We start from the raw sequence: 17,325 nt of genomic DNA, 5'->3' as shown, positions 1-17,325 counted from the left end.
CTGTGCCTGGCCTGTTTAACTTTTTCCAGCTGTGAATGACCTCCTGGGAAGGCTTCTGCCTGCCCAATCCAGTTATCTTCCAGATGCCTTAAGCTCTTGGGTTGAGAGGCTGTATGGTGTCTCTCTTTTTTCTTTTTTTTTTTTTGAGATAGAGTCTCGTTCTGTTGCCGAGGTTGAAGTGCAATGGGATGATCTCAGTCTTGGCTCACTGCAACTTCGCCTCCCAGGTTCAAGCAATTCTCCTGCCTCAGCCTCCCGAGTGGCTGAGATTACAGGTGTGCGCCACCACACCTGGCTAATTTTTGTATTTTTAGTAGAGACAGGGTTTCACCATTGTTGGCCAGGCTGATCTTGAACTCCTCACCTTGAGTGATCCGCCTGCCTCAGCCTCACAAAGTGCTGGGATTACAGGTGTGAATCACCGCACCTGACTATGTATGGTGTCTCTTAAGGGCCCTAGGAGCTGTTTATTTTTGTGTCCCCCAGTTTCTAACACAGTGCTTTATACCTAGCAGGCCTCAGGAAATATTTGAATTATTCCTGTACACGTGCATGCCTTTTCTTTCTAACCAGATCATGAACTCTTTGTTGCCAAGAATTGTGATAAAGTTCTTTGTCCCCCTTAGCCCTCTCCTGTGGTGCTACTTGGTTCTTGATAAACATCTGTAGAGAGAGTGAAGTCTGGGCCGGGCGCGGTGGCTCAAGCCTGTAATCCCAGCACTTTGGGAGGCCGAGGCGGGCGGATCACAAGGTCAGGAGATCGAGACCACAGTGAAACCCCGTCTGTACTAAAAATACAAAAAAAAAATTAGCCGGGCGCGGTGGCGGGCGCCTGTAGTCCTAGCTACTCAGGAGGCTGAGGCAGGAGAATGGCGTGAACCCAGGAGGCGGAGCTTGCAGTGAGCCGAGATCGCGCCACTGCACTCCAGCCTGGGCAACAGCGTGAGACTCCGTCTCAAAAAAAAAAAAAAAAGAGAGAGTGAAGTCTGATAACTTTTGTCCTGTCTCTCCAGGGAGGCTAATGCTGGGAACTTGAAACCATTGTTTGAGTTTGTACGGGAGGCCCTGAAGCCAGTAGACGGTGGAGAGGCTCGGTGGACGTACCCGGTGCTGCTGGTGGACGACCTCAGTGTACTCCTGAGCCTGGGCGTGGGGGCGGTGGCTGTGCTAGACTTCATTCACTACTGCAGAGCCACCGTGTGCTGGGAACTAAAGGTACTCATGGAACTGCCTTCTGTGCGCCCACCTGTGACCTCCAAGAACTCAGACAGGTCCACACCTCGCTTGCTGTGATCTTTTTATTTGCTTGGGGTTTTGGCTTTACTCTGGTAGCGCCAGAAAGCTTTTGCTCCAGCCACCTGCTTTCCCTTACCTGCCGTTGCTGAAAAGTAAAGCCCCCCAAAATAAAGCGATGATCAACATTGCGTTCAGTGGGGCTGGTCACGTGTGGCACTGCTGCAGTCCCAGGTCTGCCAGATATAGCCTGTGTGTCCTGGGGCAAGTTATTATCATCCCTGAGTGTATTTTATAGATCAGCTAAGATAATGAGTATATTGGCCGGGCGCGGTGGCTCAAGCCTGTAATCCCAGCACTTTGGGAGGCCGAGGCGGGCGGATCACAAGGTCAGGAGATCGAGACCACAGTGAAACCCCGTCTCTACTAAAAATACAAAAAATTAGCCGGGCGCGGTGGCAGGCGCCTGTAGTCCCAGCTACTCAGGAGGCTGAGGCAGGAGAATGGCGGGAACCCGGGAGGCGGAGCTTGCAGTGAGCCGAGATCGCGCCACTGCACTCCAGCCTGGGCAACAGCGTGAGACTCCGTCTCAAAAAAAAAAAAAAAAAGATAATGAGTATAAGCTACTTTGAAAATTGTAAAGGGCAATACAAGTATAGGATATACAATGTTACCTTGATTACCAAGTTATGAGGGACAAACAGGGATTTCTGCTGTAATAGAGGTTTTAGAGTTTTTGTTTTTGTTTTCTTTTGGTTAGTCAAGTGAAGCAGTGGGAGCAGAGAAGAAACAAAGAAATCTGTAACTGGTTGTGATCAGTTAGGTGTAAATACTGCTGTACTTAATGGCCATAATAGAGTTTTTAACAATAACAATAGGCCAGTCAGTAAAATAGGAATGGCTGTGGGGCCTACCTCGCAGGTACCTGACTACAAGAGTAAAGTGAGATGAAGCTTGTAACATGTCAGCACGGTGTCTGGCCCACGGTAGCACTTGTCATTGTGTAATGGTGTAGCTGGCAGGAACGTGTGGACAGTGGTATGGTGTGGTCAGACTGAGTGTACAGAGCAATGGGAGAGATAAGCTAACTGAGTTAGCCAGGTGTGTGGGTATCCAGCAGTGTGTGTTGAACACCTGTGTGCAAAGTCCTGCCTGGAAGCTCTGTTCAGGGAACTTGTGAGGCCATCCTGGCTACAGCTGCAGAGCCAGGAACCAGGGTAATGCAGAAAGAATGGGAGGAGGAGGAACTGTTAGGGGTGTGGAAGGCACAGTCAGGATTAGGGGTTGAGAGTAAGTAGCCAAAGTCACCTTCTGCAGTCCAGCTGGGTCTGTGACCTGCTACCACCCTCTTTTTGTAAGAATACTTCTTTTAGTTGAAAAAATAAAACTTGGGCATTGTTTTAAAAAGAAAAAGAAGGAAGAAAAGTGCTCTTGCCTCTCTCCCTCCCTCCAACGTGCATCCTTCTTTTTTTTTTTTTTTTTTTGAGATGGAGTTGCTCTGTCTCCCGGGCTGGAGTGCAGTGGTGAGATCTCGGCTCACTGCAAGCTCCGCCTCCCGGGTTCATGCATTCTCCTGCCTCAGGCTCCCGAGTAGCTGGGACTACAGGTGCCCACCACCGCGCCCAGCTAATTTTTTTTTTTTTTGTATTTTTAGTAGAGACGGGGTTTCACCGTGGTCTCTATCTCCTGACCTCGTGATCTGCCCGCCTTGGCCTCTCAGAGTGCTAGGATTACAGGTGTGAGCCACCACGACCGGCTCAACGTGCATCCTTCTAGCCAGTCTGTACAATTATGCACATATTTGGTTTTTTCTTTTTTTTTTTTTTTTTTGAGACGGAGTCTCACTCTGTCGCCCAGGCTGGAGTGCGGTGGCCGGATCTCAGCTCACTGCAAGCTCCACCTCGCGGGTTCACGCCATTCTCCTGCCTCAGCCTCCGGAGTCGCTGGGACTACAGGCACCTGCCTCCTTGCCCGGCTAGTTTTTTGTATTTTTTAGTAGAGACGGGGTTTCACCGCGTTAGCCAGGATGGTCTTGATCTCCTGACCTCGTGATCCACCCGTCTCGGCCTCCCAAAGTGCTGGGATTACAGGCTTGAGTCACCGCACCCGGCTTCTTTTTTCTATATTTTTACTTTTTATAGAGACTTGGTTTCACTATGTTGCCCAGGCTGATCTTGAACTCCTGGGCTCAGGTGATTCTCCTGCCTTGGCTCTCAAAGTATATGCACATATTTGTCTCCCTGCATTTTTCTTCACATTACTGGTAACGTGCCATCCACACTGTTTGCTACTTCTTTTTTTCATTTAGTAATACACAGTGTATTTTGTTGTCCATTGTCCAATAACACATGGATCTGCTTCATTCTTTTCCTTTGTTTCTAGCCTTGATTGATAATTTAATGGCTGTGTAGGTGTCAGTCCCTCGTTTCTGCTGCTCACAGGCCCGCTGCTCTGGGATGAGGGTTTTCTGCTCAAAAGCATGTGTGAGAGCCTCCGGCTAGGCACACGTTTATCCGCCAGTGTATCTGAAGCAGCCGCTTCCCCTTGAACTTGGCCGACACCACCAGGACTCAGAAGCTGCAGGCACAACGGTTGAGGGTCACATCCTCCACCTTCACATGCTCTGCCTCCAGGTCCCACTGCAGTTTCTCCCGGAGTTATTCTGCACTGAGTTCCGTGGCAGCAGTCCAGCTGGGGCCGCAGCCCAGCAGGGACAGAACCCCAGCTCAGACCCTGGCCTGGCCACGCTGCTTTGTACCCCTACAGGAGCCATTTATTCTTTTTCTTTTTTAAACTATTCTTTTCTTTTTTTTGAGATGGAGTTTCACTCTTGTTGCCCCGGCTAGAGTGCAGTGGTGCAACCTCAGTGACCTTGGCTCATGCAACCTCCACCTCCCAAGTTCAAGCAATTCTCCTGCCTCAGCCTCCCAAGTAGCTGGGATTACAGGTGCCCACCACCACACCCGGCTAAATTTTTTTTTTTTTTTTTGAGATGGAGTCTTGCTCTTTTGCCCAGGCTGGAGTGCAGTGGTGTGATCTCAGCTCACTGCAACCTCTTCCTACCGGGTTCAAGCAATTCTCCTGCCTCAGCCTCCCGAGTAGCTGGGATTACAGGCACACGCCACCATGCCCAGCTAAATTTTGTGTTTTCTTTAGTAGAGACAGGGTTTCACCATGTTGGCCAAGCCGGTTTTGAACTCCTGACCTTGTGATCTGCCCACCTCAGCCTCCAAAGTGCTGGGATTACAGGCGTGAGCCACCATGCCTGGCCGGCTAATTTTTAAAATATTTTTAGTAGAGATGGGATTTCACCGTGTTGGCCAGGCTGGTCTTGAACTCCTGACCTCAGGTGATCCACCCACCTTGGCCTCTCAAAGAGCTGGGATTACAGGTGTGAGCCACCATGCCCGGCCTTTTATTACTATTCTTTACAAATAGAGACAGGGTGTCACTATGTTGCCCAGGCTGGTATTGAACTCCCTGGCTCAATAATCCTCCTGCCTTGGCCTCCCAAAGTGTTGGGATTACAGGCGTGCACCACTGTGCCCGGCCAGCTTTATTCTTTTTAACAACTGGACAGTATTCCTTTGAAAGGACTTATTCAAGCTGTCACTTTTTGGCAGGGTTGACCAAAAAGTCATTTCGGCTTGGCTAACTCCTACTTGCCCTCTGAGATTCAGCTCACGTTTACTCACCTCCTGACCTGCTTCTCCAGGTTAGAGCGGATGCCTCTTCGTTGTGCTCCCCATATACCTCATGCTTCCCTCTCCCTTGCTCTTATCATCCTGTATTGTCAGCATCTATCTGCTCCTGGGCCCATATCTCTCACTTGTTGTTTCTATTGTGGGATCTGGTACACTGTAAGTATTCAGGAACTGTAGATGGAATAAATGGGTGCCTGGCAGGATGGTGACACTTTTAATAACATTCAGGAATTCAGGAGAGTGAGCTAATTTTGAAGACTGTTGGTTTAGATGAAGTGAGCTGAAAATATGGGTTGGCTCATTATGGGTGAGATTGTCCAGTAGATGACTGGAATCAGGGTCTGGGAGCACAGGTAGGGGCTGGCTGTAGCAGCAGCAGGGAGGGTGATCTGTGAGAGGATGTGCAGGGGAGCGGAGGCAATGAGAGGCTGGCACTCCCTGACTCTGGGTGTCCCTTCCGGTAAGGAGCAGGCTTCCATCTTGTATCTGATGCAGGGAAACATGGTGATCCTTGTGCACGACAGTGGAGATGTGGAGGATGAGGAGAATGACATCTTGCTGAATGGCATCAGTCACCAGAGCCACCTGATCCTGCGGGCTGAGGGCCTGGCCACTGGCTTCTGCAGGGATGTGCATGGGCAGGTATGCAGGGGCCTACTGGGCAATGGGCTGCTTGCCCGTGTACCTATGATTCTTGACTGCATGGGGGAGAGTCAGGCCTGAGGGACTGTCTGGTTGGGACATGACTTCAGGTGGAAGGGAAACACTGGAAATTGTGAGACTTCAGGTAATAGACCTGCTCCAGATGGCACTTAGCCTCATGGACCAACACACATATTCCATGGGGATCCCATTTGTGACCAAAGTGGAGCACTCTTAAAGAGGAGACAGCTGTCTACAGTGGAATGCAGGGCATGCCGTCAAGTAACAGCAAAATTTCTCTGCAGTACTGCAGCAGGCATTGTCTATTCAGGTCAACACTGTTCCTTTTTTTTTTTAGTCAAAGAGTCTTGCTCTGTCGCCTAGGCTGGAGTGCAGTGGCGCGATCTTGGCTCACTGCAACCTCTACCTCCTGGGTTCAAGCAGTTCTCTGCCTCAGCCTTCCAAGCACCTGGGATTACAGGCGATCCACTGCCATGCCTGGCTAATTTTTTTTATATTTTTAGTAGAGACGGGGTTTCATCTTGTTGGCCAGGCTGGTCTTGAACTCCTGACCTTGTGATCCACCCCCGTTTGCCTCCCAAAGTGTTGGGATAACAGGAGTGAGCTACCGTGCCCAGCCTGTTCCTTTTAAAATAATAACTCGGGGCCACGCATAGTGGCTAATGCCTGTAATCCCAACACTTTGGGAGGCCAAGGCAGACCAGTCACTTGAGGTCAGGAGTTCGAGACCAGCCTGGCCAACATGGTGAAACTCCACCTCTAATAGAAATAGAAAAGTTAGCCAGGCATGGTGGTGCGGGCCTGTAGTCCCAGCTACTCAGGAGACTGAGGCAGGAGAATCGCTGGGTATCATGGACCAGGGTTGCTGCCCCAACTGCTGTCTCTTACTAGAACAATTGGAGTACTTGGGCAGAAACTGAGAGTCCTTCTCTGGGAGGGAAGCTGGATTCTACCCCTCTAAATGGGCTGCCGTGTGGCTCTCTGCCTTCTCAAACTTCTCTTCTGGAACCACTCCCAAGCCTCCACCACAGCTTCCTGGTTAACTTGATGTTGAGCACTCCTGACCCAGTAAGAGTGGCTAGGAGTCTTGGCCCAGAGTCCTTCAGAGGCAAGGCTGGTAGGTCACACAGAGGACCAAGCCCAGCAGTGCTATGTCTGTAGTGCTGCAGCAGGGCCTGAGGAGAAGGTGCTGCTGGGCAGCTGTGGCCTCTCTTCAGCCAGACCCCCAGAGCATTGTAGTCAGTGGAAACACCATCAAAACAGGTATCTAGCCTTCCTGGGCCTCTGTATTGAATGTGCAAATTCTAATGGGATTTTCAAAATTAGTCTAGCCCACAAGTACAAAACCATGCTTAGAAAAAAGAACAAAGGGACCAGGCGCGGTGGCTCACACCTGTAATCCCAGCACTTTGGGAGGCCGAGGTGGGTGGATCACCTGAGGTCAGAGTTCCAGACCAGCCTGGCCAACATAGTGAAACCCCGCCTCTACTAAAAATACAAAAATTAGCTGGGCATGGTAATGCGTACCTGTAATCCAGCTACTTGGGAGGCTGAGGCAGAAGAATCGCTTGAACCCAGGAGGCGGAGGTTGCAATGAGCCAAGATTGCGCCACTGCACTCCAGACTGGGCAACAGAGTAAGACTCTGCTTAAAATAAAATAAAATGAAATAAAATAAAATAAAAATACTTTAATGGTCTTCCTTTGAAAGACTTTTTCCTTCCTTCTCCTTTTTGTTTCTCTTTCACATTTTTTGTATTGAGCCAATATGACTACTGTAATGGAGGGGAACCCTTTATTTGTAGTTAGCTGGTGATACGCTTTATTTTACAAGTTGGCCCCATTACCAGATGGCACGTCTGACTGTCATCTCATAGAGGCCTCAGCTGAAGGTCACAGAGAAGCTAGGGTGGGGCTCCCAGTGGAGCAGCTTCCTGGGGTGGTTGCTCCTCTTTCATTCTTCTCTGTCTCTGTAGCTGAGAATCCTGTGGAGGAGACCATCGCAGCCCACAGCCCAGCGGGATCAGAGCCTCACTTACCAGTATAAGATACAGGACAAAAGCGTGTCCTTTTTTGCCAAAGGAATGTCTCCTGCTGTTCTGTGACCTGATTTGGGAGCAGCTGAAGCTATGTAGGACTGTTTTTGGATGTGGAAGATAGAGCAACCTTGCAGGAATGGGTCTTTCTCCTCTGTAGTAGTATTTCAGGCTGGACCGCTGACTCCACTGTGACCAAGGAGGATTGAGTGCTGCAGTGATGGCATGCCTTGGCTGTCCTGGGCCCTGTTCAGAAAACACGACAAGGTACCACGATCCTGCCTCTGCTGAGAGAGGCTGGATGCTAGACCCAAGTGAAAGGGGTCCCTTGGAGCCTTTGTTTAAATATGCCTTAGTCCCAGCTGCCCATTTTTGGTTGACATGCCTTTCAGAGCCAGAGAGGGTATAAATGTGCCAGCCAGGAGATGGCACCAGATGGCAGGTGTGCAAGGTGACAACTAGGATAATCATGGCTAGAATAAAGTAAGTTTCCACACTGAGGCTTCCTGTGGGTTGTCTTGTTCAATTTCCATCCTGGAAAGGTACTTCCCCTTTCCCTATGAGTCCAGCGAGGAAACAGACCTAGAGAGGTTTGGAAGCACACAGGCTGCACAGCAGGCTGTAAGTAACTGCGCCTCACTCCAAAGTCCACACTTGCTGACTGATAGTCACGCAACCCAGAGGCCGGCTCCCCACCCAAAGGTGGGGACCTTTCACTTCTCCAGTTTCTGTGGTGCCTTGCCTTTGTGCCAACAAATCCTAGCCATTAAGGGCCTGACACCAGGGCCTTGGCCACATGAGACCCTGTGTAGGCGCAGGTGTGTATGGCCTTGGTGAGAGGGGTAAGGGATGTTCTTGCTGCCAGGCAGATCGGGCCTTGGCGAGGAGCTGGTGCCTCCCTCACCTGTGAAGACTGCGGGAAGTGAGCTCTTGCCTCTGCATCCTTTAGGTGACAACTAGTCCCACTCAGCCCCTCAGTTGAGGTCACCTCAGAGTAGACACCAGGTGTATTCTAGTAAAATGGGTGTTTTTTTTGGTATATAAATTATACTACAATGAATTTTATCTTAAAGAAAATGAAAAAATAATACTATTTTTGCTATATAATAAGGAACTTACATAGCTGTTATTTTCTTTTCTGTTTTTTGTTTTTTTGGTTTTTTTTTGAGACAGAGTCTTGCTCTGTCGCCCAGGCTGGAGTGCAGTGGCATGATCTCGGCTCACTGCAAGCTCCGCCTCCCGGGTTCATGCCATTCTCCTGCCTCAGCCTCCTAAGTAGCTGGGACTACAGGTGCCCGCCACCATGCCCAGCTAATTTTTTTGTATTTTTAGTAGAGACGGGGTTTTACCATGCTAGCCAGGATAGTCTTGATCTCCTGACCTCGTAATCTGCCCGCCTTGGCCTCCCAAAGTGCTAGGATACAGGCGTTAGCCACCACGCCTGGCCTTTTTCTTTTTTTTTTTTGAGGTGGAGTCTCGCTCTGTCACCCAGGCTGGAGTGCAGTGGCGTGATCTTGGCTCACCACAACCTCCGCCTCCTGGGTTCAAGCTATTCTGCCTCACCCTCCCGAGTAGCTGGGATAACAGGCAGGTGCCACTGTGCCTGGGGTTTAGTAGAGACGGGGTTTTGCCATATTGGCTAGGCTGGTCTTGAACTCCTGACCTCAGGTGATGTGCCTGCCTTGGCCTCCCAAAGTGCTGGGATTACAGGCATGAGCCACCATGCCCGGCCTCTTTTCTTTGTTTTGAGACATGGTCTCTCTCTGTCACTCAGGCTAGACTGCAGCGGTGTGATTATAGCTCACTGCAGCCTCAACCCTCTGGGCTCAAGGGCTCTTCCCACTTCAATCTCCCAAGTAGCTGGGATTATAGGTGCGTGTCACCATGCCCAGCTCATATCTGTTGTTTAATTTTAACTTTTTAGATTTTTAGTCTTTGGGAAAAATTTATCACACTACTCTTCAAATCATACCATTGTGTATGTTTTCCCTCTGAAACAGTAAGCTGCTTTTATTCTCAAAATAGTGTAGACCCAGGCTGGGTGCGGTGGCTCAAGCCTGTAATCCCAGCACTTTGGGAGGCCAAGATGGGCGAATCACGAGGTCAGGAGATCGAGACCATCCTGGCTAACACGGTGAAACCCTGTCTCTACTAAAAAATACAAAAAACTAGCCAGGCGTGGTGGTGGGCGCCTGTAGTCCCAGCTACTCGGGAGGCTGAGGCAGGAGAATGGCGTAAACCTGGGAGGAGCTTGCAGTGAGCTGAGATCTGGCCACTGCACTCCAGCCTGGGTGACAGAGCGAGGCTCTATCTCCAAAAAAAAAAAAAAAAAAAAAAAAAATACTGTAGACCTGATAGAATATTTGAAAGTTACGAGTGCAGGCCGGGCGCGGTGGCTCAAGCCTGTAATCTCAGCACTTTGGGAGGCCGAGACAGGTGGATCACGAGGTCAGGAGATCGAGACCATCCTGGTTAATACGGTGAAACCCCGTCTCTACTAAAAAGTACAAAAAACTAGCCGGGCGAGGTGGCGGGCGCCTGTAGTCCCAGCTACTTGGGAGGCTGAGGCAGGAGAATGGCGTGAACCCGGGAGGCGGAGCTTGCAGTGAGCTGAGATCTGGCCACTGCACTCCAGCCTGGGCGACAGAGCGAGACTCCATCTCAAAAAAAAAACGAAAGTTACGAGTGCAATTAAGAGAAAGTAGTTACGGCCGGGCGCGGTGGCTCAAGCCTGTAATCCCAGCACTTTGGGAGGCCGAGACGGGCGGCTCACGAGGTCAGGAGATCGAGACCATCCTGGCTAACATGGTGAAACCCCGTCTCTACTAAAAAAAATACAAAAAACTAGCCGGGCGAGGTGGCGGGCGCCTGTAGTCCCAGCTACTCGGGAGGCTGAGGCAGGAGAATGGTGTAAACCCGGGAGGCGGAGCTTTCAGTGAGCTGAGATCTGGTCACTGCACTCCAGCCTGGGCGACAGAGTGAGACTCCGTCTCAAAAAAAAAAAAAAAAGAGAAAGTAGTTACTAAAGAATCTAATGATTTTTTCACTAAGACTTCAGTATTTATGCAAAGTTCATTTGAGCTACGGTTTTGAATGGGCAAGGCACCATTTTTTACATGGCATAAATGTTGTTATCATATTTCTTCACTTAGTTTATAAGTGTTTTAACAAATTTTTTTTTTTTTTTTTTTTTTTTTTTTTTGAGACAGGTTCTCTCTCTCTCTGTTGCCCAGGCTGGAGTGCAGTGTGGCACTTCCTAGCTCACTTGAATTCTAAGCGATCCTCCCATCTCAGCATCCTGAGTAGCTGGTACCACAGGTGCCCACCACCATGCCTGGCTGATTTTTAAATTTTTTTGTAGAAACGGGATGTCGCTTTGCTGCCCAGGGTAGTCTTGAACTCCTGGGCTCAAGAGATCCTCCTGCCTCAGCCTCCCCTCAAATATTTTATGTTTAATAGCTATTCAGGGCCGGGCACGATGGCTCATGCCTGTAATCCCAGCACTTTGGAAGGCCAAGGCGAGTGGATCACCTGAGGTAAGGAGTTCAAGACCAGCCTGGCCAATATGGTGAAACCCCATCTCTACTAAAAATACAAAAATTAGCTGGGTGTGGTGGTGGGCACTTGTAATCCCAGCTACTCAGGAGGCTGAGGCAGGAGAATCACTTGAACCTGGGAGGCAGAGGTTGCAGTGAGCTGAGAACGCGCCATTGTGCTCTAGCCTGGACAACAAGAGCAAAATTTAGTCTCAAAAAAAAAAGGAAAATAGCTATTCAACATTTTATGCTATCATTATATTCTAGTTTGTTTAGTTGTCCCCTGGGCATGTAGGTTCTGGTTTTTACAGTTATCAATTATGCTGCTATAAATTTTATAAACTCTACCTATTGCTGGGGGGCATAAGTACTTGTTTGTTTAGAACCTGACAAACCAGGTCACTGGCAGAGCTCATAGAACTTACATTCTGGAGGAGAAGACAGGCAATCAACAGAATTGACAGGGGACATATTTAACTTAGATAGACCACGGTAAGTGCTATAAATAAACCAGCACAGGGGCCTGTGAGAAGTGAGGAGTGATGCCATTTTAATCTATTCCTTCTAATGGAATTACTCAATTACAGCGGAAACTGGCCCTGGCACATTATCAGATTGTTCTTCAGAATGATGGAGCCAGTTGATGGTGATGCAGAGATTTTCCTCTGTCAACTTTGGGTTTAACTTATTTTTTAATTAATTTAATAGTGGTGGTTGTGTGAGAATGGACTAATACAGGGGTAGAAATACAGGATCATAAGGTGTGATATGGGCCATAAAAAGGATTCTAGTGTGAAAATTGGCATTTCTTTAATCACTAGCACATGATTTTCTCTGTATTTTTCCATGTGTACAGAATCTGTTCCTTATCCTTGCTTACTTATCAATTAAAACCTGATGTTGGTCGGGCATGGTGGCTCGTGCCTGCAATCCCAGCACTTTGGGAGGCTAAGGCAGGCAGATCACTTGAATCCAGGATTTTATTTTTATTTATTTATTTATTTATTTTGAGACAGAGTCTTGCCCTGTCACCCAGGCTGGAGTGCAGTGGCGTAATCTTGGCTCACTGCAACCTCCACCTTCTGGGTTCAAGCGATTCTCCTGCTTCAGCCTCCCAATTAGCTGGGACTATAGGCGCCCGCCACCTCGCCTGGCTAGTTTTTTGTATTTTTTAGTAGAGGTGGGGTTTCACCGTGTTAGCCAGGATGGTCTCGATCTCCTGACCTCGTGATCTGCTCGCCTCAGTCTCCCAAAGTGCTGGATTACAGGCATGAGCCACTGCACTTGGCCAGAAGACCTGTTTCATAAAAAGGGTTATAAAGATAAAAACAATCCTAAAGGCTGGCAATGGTAGCTCATACCTGTAACCTCAGTGCTTTGGGTTGCTGAGATGAGAGGATCACTTGAGGCCAGGAGTTTGAGGCCAGGCTGGGCAAAATAGCAAGACCCTGTCTTCAACAACAACAACAAAAAGCTGGGCATGGTGGTATGGTCCCAGCTGCTCAGAAGGCTATGGTGGGAGGACTGTTTGAGCTTAGCAGTTCAAGGCTGCAGTGGGCTATGATCGAGCCACTGCACTCAAGGCTGGATGACAGAACGAAACACTATCTCAAAAAAACCCCGAAAACCAAAAACCAAAACAATCCTAAAGACTGCTATAGCCTAATGAGGTTGATATAGTTTGGGTCTGTGTCCCTGCGCAAATCTCATGTCAAAATTAATTCCCAGCCGGGCGCGGTGGCTCAAGCCTGTAATCCCAGCACTTTGGGAGGCTGAGACGGGTGGATCACGAGGTCAGGAGATCGAGACCATCCTGGCTAACACAGTGAAACCCCGTCTCTACTAAAAAATACAAAAAACTAGCCGGGCGAGGTCGTGGGCGCCTGTAGTCCCAGCTACTCGGGAGGCTGAGGCAGGAGAATGGCGTAAACCCGGGAGGCGGAGCTTGCAGTGAGCTGAGATCCGGCCACTGCACTCCAGCCTGGGTGACAGAGTAAGACTCCGTCTCAAAAAAAAAAAAAAAAAAAAAAAAAAATTAATTCCCACTGTTGGAGATGGGGCCTGCTGAGAGGTGATTGGATCACGGGAGCGGATTTCCCTCTTGGTACTGTCCTGAGTTCTCATGAGATCTTTTGTTTAAAAGTGTGTAGCACCTACCCCCCACTCCCCACCCCATTTTGGTCCTGCTCCTGCCATATAAGACACCTGCTCCCGCTTTGCCTTCCGCCACCAGTGAAAGCTCCCTTGAGGCCTCCCCAGAAGCATATACTGCCATGCTTCCTGTGCGGCCTGCAGAACCGTGAGCAAATTCAACCTCTTTTCTTTGTAAATTACCCAGTCTCAGGTATTTCTTTATAGCAGTGTGAGAATAGACTAATACAGGGGTTGAAAAACAGGATCATAAGGTGTGATATGGGCCATAAAAATGATTCTACCAACATGGGGCTGACGTTTGTAGGGAAGAACAATTATTTCCCCCTAATTTTTTTTGTTTTTGAGACGGAGTCTTGCTCTGTCGCCCAGGCTGGAGTGCATGGTGCAATTTTGGCTCACTGCAAGCTCCGCCTCCCAGGTTCATGCCATTCTGCTGCCTCAGCCTCCCAAGTAGCTGGGACTACAAGTGCCCGCCACTATACCTGGCTAATTTTTTGTGTGTGTATTTTTAGTAGAAATGGGGTTTCACCACGTTAGCCAGCATTGTCTCTATCTCCTGACCTTGTGATCTGCCCTCCTTGGCCTCCCAAAGTGCTGGGGATTACAGGCGTGAGCCACCATGCCTGGCCCTAAATTTTTTTTTTCTTTTTTGTTGCGGGAGCAGAAAATGGGGGAAGAATTTATGGGGTCTGTGCTATTTGTACAAGACCTTGTAATGTTCCTGTTTCATCTCTGATGGTGTCCTAATTCTTCAGGACTCAAAAATGTGTTTTTCTTCCTCCCTGGAATGAAGTTGCTAGTCTATGCTTTCTAATGTAAAATAATTTTTAAAATATGGGTAAAATTTCAACTCATTTAAAATTCATAGGCCGAGTGCAGTGGCTCATGCCTGTAATCCCAGCACTTTGGGAGGCCAAGGCAGGTGGATCATTTGAGGCCAGGAGTTCAAGACCAGCCTGGCCAACATGGCAAAACCCCGTCACTACTAAAAATACACAAATTAGCCAGTCATGGTAGTGCACGCCTGTCGTCCCAGCCACTCAGGAGGCTGAGGCAGGAGAATTTCTTTAACCTGGGAGGCAGAAGTTGCAGTGAGATGAGATTGCACCACTGCACTCCAGCCTGGGCCACAGAGCAACACTCTGTCTCAAAAAAGAAAAGAAAAGAACTTTTTGGAGAGTATCTAACTTTTTTGTTTATTATTGGTCTTTATTTGTGGTCACTTTCTTTGTGATGTCAGTTTTAGTAGTCCTTTTCTGAAATACTTACTCATTCTACTTGTTTTCCTGAAAAAAATTTATGATCATATTTATAATAAGAGACTTGTATCCAGAATATGGAAGGAACTCTTAACAACTGAATAAGAAGAAATTTGCCAGGCGTGGTGGCTCACACCTATAATCCCAGCACTTTGAGAGGCCAAGGTGGGCGGATCATGAGATCACAAATTTGAGACAAGCCTGGCCAACATAGTGAAACCCCGTCTCTACTAAAAATACAAAAATTAGGGTATGGTGGCACATGCTACTTGGGAGACTGAGGCAGGGGAATTGCTTGAACCCAGGAGACGGAGGTTGCGGTGAGCCGAGATTGCGCCACTGCACTCCAGCATGGGCAACAGAGCAAGATTCTGTCAAAGAAAGAAAGAAAGAGAGAAGGAGAGGGAGGGAGGAAGGGAAAGAAAGAAGAGAGGGAGGGAGGGAGGAAAGAAGGAAAGGAAAGAAAGGAAAGAGAAAGAAAAGAAGACAAATGCCAGGCACAGTGGCTCATGCCTGTAATCCTAGCACTTTGGGAGGCCGAGGCGGGTGGATCACTAGGTTAGGAGTTCGAGACCAGACTGATCAACATGGTAAAACCCCATCTTTACTAAAAATACAAAAATTAGCCAGGTGTGGTGGTGTTCGCCTGTAATCCCAGCTACTTGGGAAGCTGAGGCAGAAGAATCGCTTGAACCCAGGAGGCGGAGGTTGCGGTGAGCCGAGATCATGCCACTGCACTCCAGCCTAGGCAACAGAGTGAGACTCCATTTCAAAAAAGGAATAAGACACATAATCCAGTTAAAAAATGGTCAGCAAGCTGGGCATGGTGGCTCATGCCTATAATCATAGCACTTTAGGAGGCCGAGGCAGGAGAATTCCTTGAGGCCAAGAGGTCAAGACCAGCATGGACAACACAGTGAGATCCTGTCTTTACAAAATTAATTAAAAAAAAAAAAAAAAAAAAAAAAAAAAAAAAACCTAGGCATGGTGGTGCATGGCTGTAGTCCAAGCTACTCAGGAGGCTAAAGTGGGAGGATTGCTTGCACCTAGGAAGTTGAGGCAACAGTCAGTGAGCAATGATTGCACTACTGCACTCCAGCCTGGGTGATGCAGTGAGATACTGTCCTTCTATTTTTTTGAGACACTCTTGCTTTGTCACCTGTGCTGGAGTGCAGCACAATCTCAGCTCACTGCAACCTCTGCCCCCTGCGTTCAAGCAGGTCTCATGCCTCAGCTTCCCAAGTAGCTGGGACTACAGGCATGCACCACCATGCCCAGTTTTTGTATTTTTAGTAGAGACGGGGTTTCACAGTATTGGCCAGGCTGATCTCAAACTCCCAGCCTCAAATGATCCACCTGCCTTGGCCTCCCAAAGTATTGGGATGATAGGCATGAATCACCGCACTTGGCTGAGACCCTGTCTCTTTAAAAAAAAAAAAGGCAGAAGATTGGAATAGACATCAAAGCAGACATAGGAATGGCTAACATGCATATATAAGTGCTCAACATTATTAGGGACGTGCAAATTAAAACCACAATGAGGACTGGGTGCAGTGGCTCACACCTGTAATCTCAGCACTTTCAGAGGCCGAGGCGGGCAGATCACAAGGTCAGGAGTTCGATACCAGCCTGGCCAACATGATGAAACGCTGTCTTTACTAAAAATACAAAAATTAGATGAGTATGGTGGTCTCAGCCTGTAGTCCCAGCTATTTGGGGGGCTGAGGCAGAAGAATCGCTTGAACCCAGGAGGCGGAGCTTGCAGTGAGCCGAGATCACGCCACTGCACTCCAGTCTGGGCGACAGAGCAAGGCTCTGTCTCAAAAAAAAACCACCATGAGATACCACTACATAGCCACTAAAATGGCTATATCAAAAAGACTGACAGTAACAAGTGATGGCAAGGATGTGAGGAAATAGGAACCCTCGTACATTGCTAGTGGGAATGGAAAATGGGGTAGCCACTTTGGAAAATAATTTGGCAGTTACTTAAAATGTTAAACCTAAGCCGGGTGCAGTGACTCAAACCTGTAATCCCAGCACCTTGGGAGGCTGAGGTAGGCGGATCACCTGAGCCCAGGAGTTTGAGACCAGCCTGGCCAACATGGTGAAACCCCATCTCTACTAAAAATACAGAAAATTAGCTGGGCGTGGTGGCAGGTGCCTGTAATCCCAGCTACTCAGGAAGCTAAGGCATGAGAATTGCTTGAACCCAGGAGGAGGAAGTTGCTGTGAGCCGACATTGTGCCACTGCACTCCCACCTGTGTGACAGAGCAAGACCCTGTCTCTAAATAAATAAATACTTGCTATATGACTCAACCATTCAATTCATAGCTATCTACCCAAAAGAAATGAAAACATAGTTCTACACAAATCCTTGTGTGGTGACAAAAGTGACTCCATCTTGGATGCTAATCTGCCATGTTGACCTCAGATTAACCCCAGCCCTGTGAATGCCTCCTGATTCCTTGTTTGTTTACTGTCTTTAATGTAAGAACATGTACTCACAATATATTCTACCTTTAGGTCAAAGCAACCTTGATGTTATTTTGCAACTCATTCTGGCCTGTTCTAGAGGGTTGCCTTTCATTGTCCCTATAGAGCACATACCCCTTTTTCCTATGGTATATAAGCCCTGGGTCGGGGGAATAATGGTGGGGAGATCTACCTGACTTGTTGCTGACCAAGACCATGCTTTTGTCCATAATTTCCCTAATAAATTGCCCTCTGCTGATAAACT

At 48.4% G+C, this 17,325-nt stretch overlaps 1 protein-coding gene, 1 long non-coding RNA gene and 1 pseudogene across 18 annotated transcripts in view; 1 reads left to right on the top strand and 2 right to left on the bottom strand.

The window, feature by feature from the left end:
• ELP6 (elongator acetyltransferase complex subunit 6) overlaps positions 1-15,550 on the top strand; it is a 26,323-nt gene extending 10,773 nt beyond the window's left edge. For 4 of the 17 annotated variants that reach the window (XM_028843338.2, XM_015131076.3, XM_001113386.5 and 1 more), the window contains 3 exons: positions 1,014-1,215; positions 5,433-5,579; positions 7,576-8,136. In XM_028843338.2, coding sequence (XP_028699171.2) covers positions 1,014-1,215; positions 5,433-5,579; positions 7,576-7,704 — 478 coding nt within the window. In that variant the 3' untranslated portion in view covers positions 7,705-8,136. 17 annotated transcript variants of the gene reach the window in all.
• Positions 3,453-4,991, bottom strand: LOC114676113 (bolA-like protein 2 pseudogene; annotated as a pseudogene).
• On the bottom strand, positions 12,458-17,325 carry LOC144339153 (uncharacterized). The gene is made up of 3 exons (XR_013413875.1): positions 16,710-17,325; positions 15,927-16,242; positions 12,458-12,525 (listed from the first exon to the last, which is right to left on the bottom strand). It is a non-coding gene; the product is annotated as an uncharacterized LOC144339153 (long non-coding RNA).

This window comes from Macaca mulatta, chromosome 2, assembly GCF_049350105.2.
Source record: "Macaca mulatta isolate MMU2019108-1 chromosome 2, T2T-MMU8v2.0, whole genome shotgun sequence".
NCBI classification, from domain to species: domain Eukaryota; kingdom Metazoa; phylum Chordata; class Mammalia; order Primates; family Cercopithecidae; genus Macaca; species Macaca mulatta.
Note: the sequence above shows the minus strand (reverse complement) of the source record. Positions and strands in the feature narration are given on the sequence as shown.